At 54.9% G+C, this 12,548-nt stretch overlaps 2 protein-coding genes across 4 annotated transcripts; one reads left to right on the plus strand and one right to left on the minus strand.

The window, feature by feature from the left end:
• The first annotated feature begins 585 nt into the window (after window positions 1-585).
• RFXANK (regulatory factor X associated ankyrin containing protein) lies at window positions 586-5,041 on the plus strand. 3 transcript variants are annotated; one of them, XM_087816836.1, is made up of 9 exons: window positions 586-691; window positions 1,185-1,382; window positions 2,060-2,140; window positions 2,277-2,342; window positions 2,513-2,694; window positions 2,844-2,969; window positions 3,356-3,422; window positions 3,756-3,836; window positions 4,816-5,041. In XM_087816836.1, the coding sequence occupies exons 2-9, from the start codon at window positions 1,193-1,195 to the stop codon at window positions 4,884-4,886; spliced, it is 864 nt and encodes a 287-aa protein (XP_087672962.1). In that variant the 5' UTR covers window positions 586-691; window positions 1,185-1,192; the 3' UTR covers window positions 4,887-5,041. The 3 variants fall into 3 exon arrangements, with proteins under 3 accessions (XP_087672962.1, XP_016066264.1, XP_016066265.1); XM_016210778.2 differs by having other exon boundaries at window positions 2,594-2,694; XM_016210779.2 differs by lacking the exon at window positions 3,356-3,422 and having other exon boundaries at window positions 2,594-2,694.
• NR2C2AP (nuclear receptor 2C2 associated protein) lies at window positions 4,191-6,490 on the minus strand. The gene is made up of 5 exons (XM_016210780.2): window positions 6,128-6,490; window positions 5,855-5,945; window positions 5,576-5,681; window positions 5,426-5,493; window positions 4,191-5,213 (listed from the first exon to the last, which is right to left on the minus strand). The coding sequence occupies exons 1-5, from the start codon at window positions 6,163-6,165 to the stop codon at window positions 5,097-5,099; spliced, it is 420 nt and encodes a 139-aa protein (XP_016066266.1). The 5' UTR covers window positions 6,166-6,490; the 3' UTR covers window positions 4,191-5,096.
• Between the last annotated feature and the right edge of the window lie 6,058 nt (window positions 6,491-12,548).

Below are 12,548 nucleotides of genomic sequence, written 5' to 3' on the forward strand. Positions count from 1 at the left end.
TGAACCCCCTTTTCCAGGGGCATTTGAATTGCGGCAACGCTCCACCAACCCCTCACTTCGGGCCGTATAAACAGCCTCTTTGTACCCCACTGCTGCTATCAAACCCCTGCACATGCTCATGAGCCCCCGAGACCGCAGAGGGAACATTGTTATGGACCGGGACGACAGTGGAGTCGCCCCTTTAAATCCCGGACGCCCCCGCCTGCTTCCTCCCCGTAGCCCGCGGAGGAAGCCCCGCCTACCCGCCCGAAACTGGAGCGGATTGGCTTCTAACAGGCGCAATGAGATCTTCCGAGCCCTCTGAAGGTCCGCCCATTTCTCCGGACCCTACCGGGCTTCCTCCGGAGCTCCGGGACTAGAACGCGCAGGCGCAGTTGCACTTCTCGGACCCTAGTGGAAACCACGCCCCTCCCCCAATCCTTAAAGGGCCAGAAGCAACTCCTACTGCTCTTGCCCTTCCGCACTTTTGGGGGGCAGGGTGCGCAGGCGCAGTGGGGAGCTCTGGGGTGGGGGGTAGTGGTTGAGTATCAAGTTGCTCTCTGTCCCTGCAGAAGAAGCCAGGGCGCCGAGGGTCCAGGCTCCAGTTTGCTCCCCCCTACCTCAATTGGAGGAGAAAAGTTTGTGAATCGGGCTTCCAAGTTTTGGGGGACCCGGGCTCGCGGCGAGGGGTGACAGAGAAGGTTCATTGGAGGTGAGTGGACATCCTGTTTTGGCTTGGAGGGGCGGGTGGGATGGAACCAGTTACATCTTTGTTGATCCTTCAGCCATTCTGGGGACCACCCTTCAAAAAAATAACCAGTGAACATTTATTAAGCTCTGCGGATATTTAAGGCCCTCTCCTTAGCTATATACGGACATGATTTCTTTTAGACCTCATTTCCCCACTTATTAATGAGGATACAAGTTCAGAGTAGTTAAGGAATGTGCCCAAGTTTTCACAGCCTGTAAGTGGAAGGATTCTAACCCAGATAGTTGACCCCTGAGCCAGGGCTTTTAAGCAATGACTATTGTATGTGCCTTGCTGGTGGAGAGTGGGCCTGAAAAGTAATTGGTGTCAGATTTAATTTCCCCGATGAGCCGGAGTTTACTCACCCTCACTATGCAAGGTCAGTTATGCAGTTAGTGCCTAATTGAAGAGCTTTTCATAATTATTGTCATCTCTGCCCTTTTGGTGCCTCCACTAGCTTCCCCCATGGAGCTCACCCAGCCTACAGAGGACCTCAGCCTGACCCAGCAGCCCCCCATCCCGGAATTTGGGGACTCTGAAGACCCCAGGGATGAGGCCCCGGATGGCTCAGAAACAGTGGTGCTCAGTCTCTTTCCTTGCACCCCAGAAGAGCCTGGGAATCCTGAACCGGATGCTGGCGCCTCTTCACCTCAGGGTAGATACTGCCTTGGGCTCTAGCCTCTGGGATGCAAGGACTGGAATGTTAGGCCCAAGATGTGGCCTCTTGTCTTCATGTCCCAGCACCTAGGACATACATGTCTTCCTGCTCCACCCAGTAAGGGATTGCTTATTTGTTTTTATTGTGGTAAAATCCACATAAGTTACCATTTTAACCAGAATTGCATACAATTCAGTGGCAGTAAGTACATTCACAGTGGTGGGTAACCCCAACCTCTATCTGTACTTCTAGCACATTTCCATCACCCCAAAAGGAAATCCCACCCGGGCCACTCCTCAGAAACCTGGGTCATGACTTCCACACAAGCAGCAGGACCCTAGAGCTGCCAGTCTTTCAGGAGATCTGATGGCCCGTACCTTATTTAACATCTCTGGTGACAGGCAGGGCCCAGGACCTCATTCAGAGTACTCCGAGAGTTGCCTTTTCTGAGGAGCAACAGAGTCTCCAAATTCTTCAGGTTTTCAGATGACTGTTGATGTCTATGGGACATCCCCAGATTGGCCAGTGGGTCCTGTAGCTTCCAGCTTCTCAGGGCTCACCTCCAGTAGCATCAGTGGAGAGTGGATGGGGGAGTCACTCCCAGTGTCTTTGGTAGCTCTAAGCCCCCAGGGTCTAGCTTGAAACCCCAGAACCCTTCCTCTTTCTTCCACCAGGCAGCTCCCTGAAGCACTCCACGACCCTCACCAACCGGCAGCGGGGGAATGAGGTCTCGGCCCTGCCGGCCACCCTGGACTGTGAGTAGCCCCCATCCCCAATGGGGGATGGGACAGAAGGGTGGCAGGGCTGAGAGGAACAACTTGGGACAGGAGGTAAACTGAGGCACAGAGCAGGGATGGGATAGGTGAGGACGCTGCCTCTCTCTGGCCCCAGCCCTGTCCATCCACCAGCTTGCGGCCCAGGGAGAGCTGAGTCAGCTGAAGGAGCATCTGAGGAAAGGTGTGTGTCTACACCCATGTACTAGTGTATCCGTGCTGCTCATCTGACCTCGTGTGCTGGTGTGTGCATGTGGGTGCTGTCGTGACCTGTGTCCATATAAGCCTGTGTCTACACGTATGTATAAGCATGGCCACTTGTGTGTATCCAGGTGTCCCCCCATCTGACCCCAGCTGCCCACCTGATCCCCACTCCCACAGCTTTGGGGAGAGTGGGCAGGGGTGCAGCCCAGTGGTACCACCCCCTCCTGCCAGGCGACAACCTCATCAACAAGCCGGACGAGCGTGGCTTCACCCCCCTTATCTGGGCCTCGGCCTTCGGAGAGATCGAGACCGTCCGATTCTTGCTTGAGTGGGTGCGTCCCTGCCCAGCTGGGGGCTTCCAGGGACTCGAGGGCGGGCCAGGTCTCAGCTGAGTCTGCCAGTGATGTGGCTGCCATGGGGACCACAGGATTCCAGGGGATTCTCCCACTCCTCCCATCACCACTCCTTCTGCTCACCCCAGGGTGCTGACCCCCACATCCTGGCCAAGGAGCGGGAGAGCGCCCTGTCACTGGCCAGCACAGGGGGCTACACAGACATCGTGGGGCTGCTGCTTGAGCGTGATGTGGACATCAACATCTATGACTGGGTGAGGCACCACATGCCGGCCCTGGGCTCCTTGCAGGGTACCAGGCCTGCTCTGTATGTTAAGAACACAATACAGACTCATCCCCAAGCCTCACAGAGCTCCCAGTTTTGGTGGGAGGGGAGGGGAGGAGCCAATACATAAACAGTCAGCTGAGATGTGGTGAAAAATGCTGTGATGGCAGTCACACAGGCAGCTGCGAGAGCCGAGATGGTCTGCACAGCCAAGAGAGGTCAGGGAGGGCCACCTGGAAGAGGGACATCTACTGAGCCCCAAAGGAGGCTAGACAAGGGCCAGGTGACAAGCAGAAGGAAACACATTAAATTGGAGGGTGCTGGGTGGTATGAGAATCCAGTAAAAGTAGTGCTGGTTGCCCCTGCCTCTGACAGAATGGAGGGACGCCACTGCTCTATGCCGTGCGTGGGAACCATGTGAAGTGCGTGGAGGCCTTGCTGGGTGAGTGGGAGTAGAGGCTGGTCCTGGGAGCCCTCGAGCCCTAGTTGGCACTGCAGGAATCCTGAGGGCCAGGGAGGGTCAGAGTGCTACTTCAACAAATCTTGTCTGCTTTTGCCAGAGGGTTGATCGGGGGCAGAAGGTGTTGGGACACGACAGGGGTCTGGCCTCAAGGACCCTGGAGGTAGGGGTTCTGTTGTCCACATTCTGAGGAGAGCTCAGTCTCTTGTCCAAGGCCACACAGGCAACCAACCAACCTGGGGCTTCATCATTGGGGGGGGGGGGTGTCACTGGATCTCCAGAGTCCTGCCCTGTAGCACCTGCTCTGCTTTGTAGCCCGAGGAGCTGATCTCACCACTGAAGCTGACTCCGGCTACACCCCAATGGATCTTGCTGTGGCTCTGGGATACCGGAAAGGTCAGTCTGAGACACATGGGGAAGTGACAGGGTGCTGTAGGTGGGATGACCAGAGAGGGTACATGGGGCATCCCTCTTGGATGTCAGATGCTGGCAAGAAGAGTGTTCACGTTAGCAAACATTGAGTACCACTGTGTACCTGGCCTGGGTATGTGCTAGGCCTGGTTCTCAGGGGGCTCCCTGTAATTTGGGGGTGGAGGCCAATGTGTATCAGTGACTGGGGTCATGATGGGGGACACTCAGGCACTGAGAGACCCAAAAGAGACCCTGGCCCCACCTCAGGATGGGGTCAGGGAGGGCTTCCTGGGTACCCAAGGGGAGAGAGGATGGTCCAGGCTGGAGGAACAGCACATACAGAGGCCTGGCAGGGTGAAGACACCCAGAGGGAGGGGGCCAGGCCACAGTGCACAGGGCCATGAAGGCCACCCTCTCTGAGGTAGGAGGTGGGTGTAAGTAGAGACCTTAGGAAGACCCCGGTTTGACTCCCCACTTCACCCTTTGCTTCCCCACCCATTCTGTGACCCTAACAGAACCAACCCCCGGGGTCATGGGGGGGATTGATGGCTTGGGAAATATCCCCTCCTTGCTTCAAGGAGTCTTCCATTTGGGACAGATCAGTCCTCATAGCCCTTCTTGTCCTTTCTTAAATATCACAGCTTGCCAGTTTTGTTTTGTAAGGAATATTTTTGTAACTCTGCAATGCCTCCAAAAACACATTTTTATAAACTTAGGGGAAATTGAGGTTCCTGGGATAGGGGCCTCAATCTTCCTGGGAGAGGTATGGATTTCCCTATGTATGAAATAGGTCCTCCATCCATGTGCCAGTGTGGGAAGGCCCCTGTTCGTCCCCAGAGGGAAGGGTGCAGTTCTCAAGGCAGGAACCCCCACCTCAACCCCTGAAAGGGAGGGTGCACGTGGGCCTGTTTCTCTGCAGCCCCAATTCCATTCATGGCCCACCTTTTCCTTTTCCTGTTTCCAGTGCAACAGGTGATCGAGAACCACATCCTCAAACTCTTCCAGAATAACCTGGTGCCCGACGATCCCGAGTGAAGGCCACCAGCCCCACAGGGACTCAGACACTCAGGGAACAAAATGGTCAACCCAGAGTTGGGGGAACCCAGAACTGGCTTCAAAGGCAGCTCCTGAACAGATGGTGGGAGGGGATCCTTCCCAGCAGAAATCAATAAACCTGTGCAGAACTTGAAGGACTTTGCTGCGCTTCCATGAGGGTTTCCTGGAGGCGGCGGCTGCCCAGTGGCCTCACACCTTCTCCCCCAGCACTCTCAGGTGGTAGATGACCACACGGCCAAAAAAGTCAGTGGTGTCCTCAAACGTTACCTTTAGCTGGTCCACTTCAGCAGCTGGTACAGGGAAGGTGTGAGCACAGCAGTCAAAGGAAACAGGTGGCTTATCATTTAACTATCAAACCCTACCCAGTCCTGGCTCAAACATGCCTTGGGTCCCTGAGCACACAGAACAGGTTACCATCAGCCCATTTCACAGATGAAGTAATGCAGGCCTAGAGGCTACTTGCTCAAGGTCACACACACGGCCTCAGACCACCCCCACCCGAGTCCAGGATAGGATATCTGAATCGAGTTGTTGTCCTCAGGGTAGAAGTCCACAATCTTACTGAAAGCCTCACTCCTCTGAGAACCTGCAGCAGGGAAAGGGGCAGACTGTGAGGCCAGGTTGTCCCCTCCAACTCCCTCTCCCCCTCTTCCAGGGCCTTCCAGTACCTTCCAGGCAGCCCCGGCGACTGGAGAAACCCCCCTGGAACTGGATCTGCAGCTGGGAGACACGGATGCGCTGTGGGAACTCTAGTGTCACCCACTGGGAGGGGCCCTGGAAGCAGACAGGGAAACTGAGGCCTACAGTCACTTCAGGCTCAAAGCAGTGCCATGCCCTCTCACACAGTTGGGAGGAGGATTCAGCACAGGTTCTGTCCTGGCCACCCCACTGAGCCTCAAGGACCCTGGACCCCTGAATCTGATTCACATAAGAGGGGAGGACCTCACCTGGTCTGAGTTCCAGCACGTCTCCTCGTCCTGGTCGAACAGGTGCTTCTTTCCAAACTGCCGGGTGTTGCGATTCAGCACTGAACTCACCCTGGAGGCACCAGAATTAGGATGAGGAGAGGGGCTGAACCCAGCACAGAGGGCCCACCCACCACGGGGTCGGCCCCCTCCTCACCACCGACTCCACAAACCCCCAACTCTGTCTACACAGAGTTCAACCCCAAGCTGAAGAGGGTACCACCACTGCCCGCCCCCACCTCCCTGGGCCTTTACCTGCTCACTGTGTCTGCACAAACCAAGGAGTGGGTCATTTCAGCTCCACAAGGCCTCAGGCGTCAGGTCAGAGTTGGGCTCAGCACGGGTTCGAATCCCCGCGCCAACGCAGCCACAATAGCAGACCTTGACCACGCCTCCGAGTTTGAACGTCCTCACCTGCAACACGAGGCAAGAACCCCAACTATTCCAGTCCTAAATGTCACTTTGATCACCCCCCTCGCCGGAAAAACGGGGGATTTCGGGGAAACTGCCAGTGACGCGAGGCCAGATGTTCTGTGTGCTTTGGGGGCGGTCGCTCCGGCTCCCAGCCTCAGTTTCTCTGGGAAAAGAACCAAAATCTGGACCCGGAACCGCTTGGACACCACACGGAAGCAATGAGGCTCGCGCCACGCAGCCGCCGTTCCCGGGGCGGGGTTTGACGTGAGCCCCGCCCCTCAGTACCCGCCTCTTAAAGGGCCCGCGTTCAGTGATTGAGTTAAAAAGGCAGGCGCCTAAAAGCAACTGGATTGTATGTGGGACGCTGTCCTTTGGTGCCCACAGGTATAGAGCACTGGTTTTGGAGACCGATATACTTCTTATAATGATGTGATCCTATCTGGGAAAGTCTGCTAAATCCATCTCCTAACTGCTAATGCAACCTGGGAACCCATGTACCTTACTGCCTCCCAGAAGCAAAAGATAGAGAACATGATATTGCAGGTACAAGAAGTCTTCATCAGCCTCACGTGTCCTGGCTGGGATATAGGAGGCCAGGTCTTCAAATCTGTCTTCCTAGTGAATGCTGCCTAGGATGGGCTTTTTGGAGGAGGGGGCATGTGAAGTGGAGTTTGAAGGATGAACAGGAGTTTGCCAAACCAGATTACACAAAGCCTCAGATACCAGGCTAAAGATTTGGTTCACGGATTCACTAAACAACTGCTGCCACTCCCTACTGCCCAGCCCTGTGTTGGATGGTGCTGGGGACTGTGGGAGGCCTCAGTTCCAGCCCTGCACTTGTTGAGCCCCCAATCTGGGTAATATAGAACTATACATACACACTCCTAGCCCCATGGAGTCAGGGCTGAGCCAGGGGGAGAGATAGTACCGGGGTGGCAGAGGTAGGAGAGCTTCCTGAGAGATGGGATATTGTACCTACACTTTAATGGGTGGGTAGGAATTCACCAGGGTAAGAAATATCTGGGGACTTTGGGGGGGGGTACCCAGGGGTCCAGGCATGGAGAACAGAATAACCAAAGGCCTGGTTGGGTGAAAGAACATGAATTTGAATAAAATATGTGGAGCCAGATCCTGCTGGGCTCAAAGCAGTCACAGAAGGTGTTTGAGAAAGGGCAGGACACCATCTGATCCGAATGAATGGAGGGTTCTGAGACAGATCAGCTACTGCCAGGAGGCTGTGGTTCCTGGCTTCAGCTGAATGGTCTGGGGCCCAGCCCCTTTCTTCAAGGGCTGGGGGAATGGACCTCCTGGCATCCTACTAGCATCTGCCCAAGCCCGTTCCAGGAGGGGGTGCTGGCTGGGAAACTGGGACACTAGCGGAAGGGCTGCCCCATCAGTCCCTGCCTGCCAGAGTTTCCTGCATTCAGTCATGATCTGGTGCCATCCAGACCTGGCTCTGCTGGCCTCAGGATCAGGGTTGGATGTGGCAAAAAAAAAAATCTCCTTTCCCCCAGAGGAAATTAGGAAGAGCATGGACCTTAGAGGGCCCAGTTCAAATCCTGGCTGGGCCACTCACTAACTGGCTGTGTAATTGTGAACAAGCAAGTGGACCTATGAGCCTGTCTCTTCATCTGTGAACTGGAGGGAATTCTATCTCTAGAACTGCTGGAGAATTTAGTGGGCTCTTTAGGATGACACATGACAACAGTGCTGACCTTTGTTGAGAGCTCACCCTGTGTTTAACTTGAAGCCAAGTTTTGTCTCTATCCACTGGCTCATTAAACCTGCTGTGCTGGTCCATGTCACCAAATTTTATAGCTGAGGGTACAGCCACTTGGGCCAAGGATATGCTTACCCCAGGGCCCTTCACACCATTCCTGGTCTTGGCATGAAGCCGCCTTGCCCACTGGGTTGAGGCCAGCTCATACTCTCTTCCCACCTCCTCACCCCACTGGCGCCTGGGCATGAAAGAGCTTCCTGTTTCTCCAAGGAATTACCAGTTGTAAGCTCCTAGCAGGGCAGCCAAAAGTGGTCCATTCATTTGCCTGAGTGAGGAGAGACTGGGCACTCCCCTCCCCCTCCCCCTAAAGGATGGAGCAGAGAGCACTCTAGAAGAACCAGGAGCTGCAACTGTGGGTCACTGAGGGAAACTGAGGCACAGAAAAGCAAAGACATTTGGCTAAGGTCACTCAGGGGCACCAGGATTTAAACCCTAGTCTGACTCTGGAGTTCCCTTCACTGGGCTGAGTTCTGTATTTTTCAGGAGAGGAAATGGAGACCCAGAGAGGGTCAAGGATTTGCTGAAGTCACACAGCAAATATGGGCCAGCAAGGACTCTCTCTGGGAAGGCAGCCCCACCCATGGCAGAAAACAGGTCACACTTCCCATAAGTTTGTCATCCTTGAGCAGGACAGGGAAAGGCCCTTAAATAGCTTTGAGCCTTGGTTTCCTCCTGGGGAATAGGTTTAATGGTCGTCCCAAGGCCCCAGTCTGGAGAGTCTTCAAGGGTGAGTGATGGGGTCCCCTGACCAGCAGCCCTCTAGGGACAAGTCTGGGTCTGATTTATTCACTGGGGTCTGCCTGGGGCCAGTAGGGCTGGCTCAGAGTAGACAGACGCTCCCTTGGTGCCAGCTGGACTTGTCAATCCTGACAGGATGGGAGCCTGGGAGTCTGGGTGAGTGGAGGTAACATTGGGAGAGAGAGGAGTGGCCAGGCGTGAAGGGACTGAGCTCATGTGGGAACACCTTGGGCCATGACTAGCTGTGTTGAGTGGTGAGCTTGAGTGGCGTTGCTGAGTGTGGTCCTGGGAGGACTGTATGTCTCCATGTTGGTGACATGGTGCCAGGTGATCATGATTGGGTGCTGGCTGGTCGTAGGTGTACCCAAGGCTGCAAACATGACTGGGTGTGGACAATATGGGGCAAATGTGGGGTGTCTGTGGCAGCCAGGAAGGCTGAGGTACAGGGGTTTGTGAACAGCAGTGGGTGTTTAAGTCTGAAGGGACCCTAGGTGGGGCTGGACTCAGCTGTGAGTTTGGTTGTGCAGCACGCATGACTTGTGTATGGCAATGGGAGGTCATGTGTGATCTGTATGACTTATATGTGGCCTTGCCAGCTATGGTTGTATATGAGCCTCCTGTGCAGTCACTGTGTGTCTGGGATGTAACCGTGTGTCACTGTTGTTTGTGACATTATATACGATAGATGTGAATCTGGATGCAAGTGCTGTGTCTGTGTGTCACCTTGGGTATGTTGAGAGGACACTGTCCACCCCTGAGACCCAGTTCTTCTGACGGTCCAGCCTGCTCTGGCCCACCAGCCTCCGCCCCTGCTCCCTCCACCCACTCAGCAGCCCCTGGCTGGGGCCCCAGTGTGGATGGGACAGAGAAGGCACTCAGGGCTGGGGGATGCTCACCCAACTCTAGTGCAGGTCTATAAATAGAAGAGCTCTTTGAGCCCAGCAGATTCCCAGGCAAGGATGCCTCATTCGAGCACCTGGCAACAGCCCACCCCTGGGCCCCAGGCCAGCCCCTCTGAGCTCAGCCCTGGCACCAGCCAGGGGGGCGAGAGGGTGGAGAGAAGGGGGAGTTGAGGGATGGGGGGAGTTAGAGGTGGGGGTCAGCTTGGCTCTGAGGCCACAGACCTGGGCTCCCACTGACCCATACTGTGCAACCGTAATCCTTCCCCCTGAGCCTCAGTGTTCCCAGCTGGAAAGTGGGCAGCAGCATGATAGCAGCTGCCATCTTGTGTACTTACTTCCCATCTCATTCCCCTAGCAACCCTGTACAGTAAGGATCCTTTATCTTTATTGATTTCAGAGAGAGGAAGGGAGAGAGGGAGAGAGAGAGAGTTGAAACATCAATGATGAGAGAGTCATTGATCGGCTGCCTTCTGCACACCCCCGACTGGGGATCCAGCCCGAAACCTGGGCATGTGCCCTGACTGGGAATTCAACTGCATTCTCCTGGATCCTAGGCTGATAACCGCTGAGCCACACCCGGACAGGCAGTAAGGACTCTTAATTATCCCTGTTTTAGACAGGGAAGTTGAGGCACAGCAAAATGAAATGGCTGGCCCAGAGTCACTGTGTCAGGAGAGGTGAAGAAGGGTTTGAATGCAGGGCTCGTGGAAAGTCAAGCTGCCTGCTCCCAAGCACATCACCCTACCACACCCAGGCCCCAGGCCCCTGTTGCACCCTGTCACAGCAGCCTGTCACCTGCAGGCACATCAGCATGATCACTGACCTCCATCCCTCCTCTGTGATGAGGAGTTAGACAGTAAACGAAGCACTCACCTCCAGACTGAGAGGCTAGGTCCACAGGCATGAGAATCGATACATATGGAAGCCTGGGCAGTCCTGTTTCCCCGGGGTCTTCCCTCATCCTTCACTCATTCCCACCACCTCTTTGGTAATTTTGCTGCAAACATCTTGTCCCCTGTTTTTCTGTCCCCCCACCAGACTGAGACCCACCCTCAGAGAAACGCAAACACACCCATATACACACATACACTACACACACAGATGCAGGACCTTTGGTGGACATACAGACCCTCTGCCCAGCGCAGTCCACTGTCAGCCCTGAGAGACTAGGACCGTGGGAAGGAAGAAAGGGGAAGAGACTGACCTCTTTAAGCCCCCCCCCTTCATTTCCATTTTTCATTGCGGTAAAATACACAGAACATAAAATTTACCATTTTAAAGTGTACAATTCAATGGCATTAAGCATATTCACATTACTATGCAACCATCACCTCTGTCTAGTTCTAGAACATTTCATCGTCCCAGAAGGAGACCCTGTACCCATTAGCAGTCACTACCCATCCCCCCTCCCCCAGCCCCCTGGTAACCACTAATCTACTTTCTGTCCCTGTGGATTTGCCTGTTCTGGACATTTCATATGAACAGGACCACAAAATATGTGGCCTTTTGTATCTGACCTCTCTCAGCATGTTTTAAAGGTTCATCCGCATTGTACCATGTATCAGTGCTTCATTCCCTTTTATAGCTGAGTAATATTCCATTGCATGGACCTAGGCTTTTTAAGATTGGGGTCTCCCTGCAAAGACACACACACGCCCCCTGCTTAAAGCAAAAGTATTCCTGTGACAGCAGTACCTGGTCCACAGCAGGTGCTCTATAAATGCTGATTGGACAAAGGAATGAATGAATGGTACATTCTGGCTGGAGCTGGTGACAACCGCTTTGGGGTGTGACACACCTGAGCTTCCACCTTGCATGTCTTCTTATCCGCTTTGGAATCCAGGGATCTTCCTATTCTCTGAGTCTCAGTTTTCTCTCTTTAAATGGAGTAAAATAATAACTATCAAAACTGCTTCAAGCGTGTGCCCTGGAGAGTTAGGCGGTGGCCAAGGTTAGAATCCCAGCTCCGCCCTTCCCCTCCACGTGACCTTGGGATTAACTTTGTGTCCCTGGGGCTCAGTTTCTCCATCTGTAAGATGGGGCACGCCCACCGTGGAATAGCTGGGGACATTTAACTTGGCTCCTGGGGGGAGGTGAATGAGAGGGAGTAAGGCGCAGTCTTCCCCAGTGCGGGGCAAGCCGTGGAAGGACCGGGCGGAGAGCGTGTTTTAGGCAGAGGGGGCCCCTCCCTCTCGCAGCCGGAGGCTTCGGGCTGGCATGGGCGCATGCGCAAAACAGCCCCGCGGTCCCTTTATAAGCGCCGTGGCGGCGCTGGGGTGAGCTGAGCCGAGTGCTGGGCGCAGGGGCAGGACCTGGCGCGCCTGAGCCAAGCTGAGCGTCCTTTGTGCCAGGCGACCGCCCCGGGATGCATCCAAGCTAGGAGCCAGGTGAGGGTCCGTCGCAGGGAATGGGCTATGTTGGGGGAGAGGTCCTTGGGATTGGGGAGGGAGCCTGGGATCAGATAGATGCCCCCCAAATGGGGAGGGGGGCTATGGGAAAGAGGGAAAGGAAAGCCCCGGGTTGGGAAGGAAACGCAAACTGGGAGGGGGCTTGGTAATGCCTGAGGCACTCGGATTTGGGGGTAAGGTTGCCTAGGGAATGCTGAACTGATCCCATGGTGGGGAAGGGGCCTGGTTAGGGGTGGGTCTCAGAATTGGAGAGGGGGCACTGGGAACCAAGGCCAGAGGAGGGACACCCTGAGTTTAGAGAGAAGAGGGGCACACCAAGATGCCTTGTGGGGACCCTGGGACAGGGCACCCCAGTGTCTGAGTTGAGACAGCCTAAGATTTTAAGTGGGGATTCCCAGTTTGCAGATGAATGGAGGATGCCTGGCTGGACTGAA

The sequence above is a fragment of the Miniopterus natalensis genome, chromosome 4 (genome assembly GCF_054644295.1).
Source record: "Miniopterus natalensis isolate mMinNat1 chromosome 4, mMinNat1.hap1, whole genome shotgun sequence".
In the NCBI taxonomy this organism is placed as follows: Eukaryota; Metazoa; Chordata; class Mammalia; order Chiroptera; family Miniopteridae; genus Miniopterus; species Miniopterus natalensis.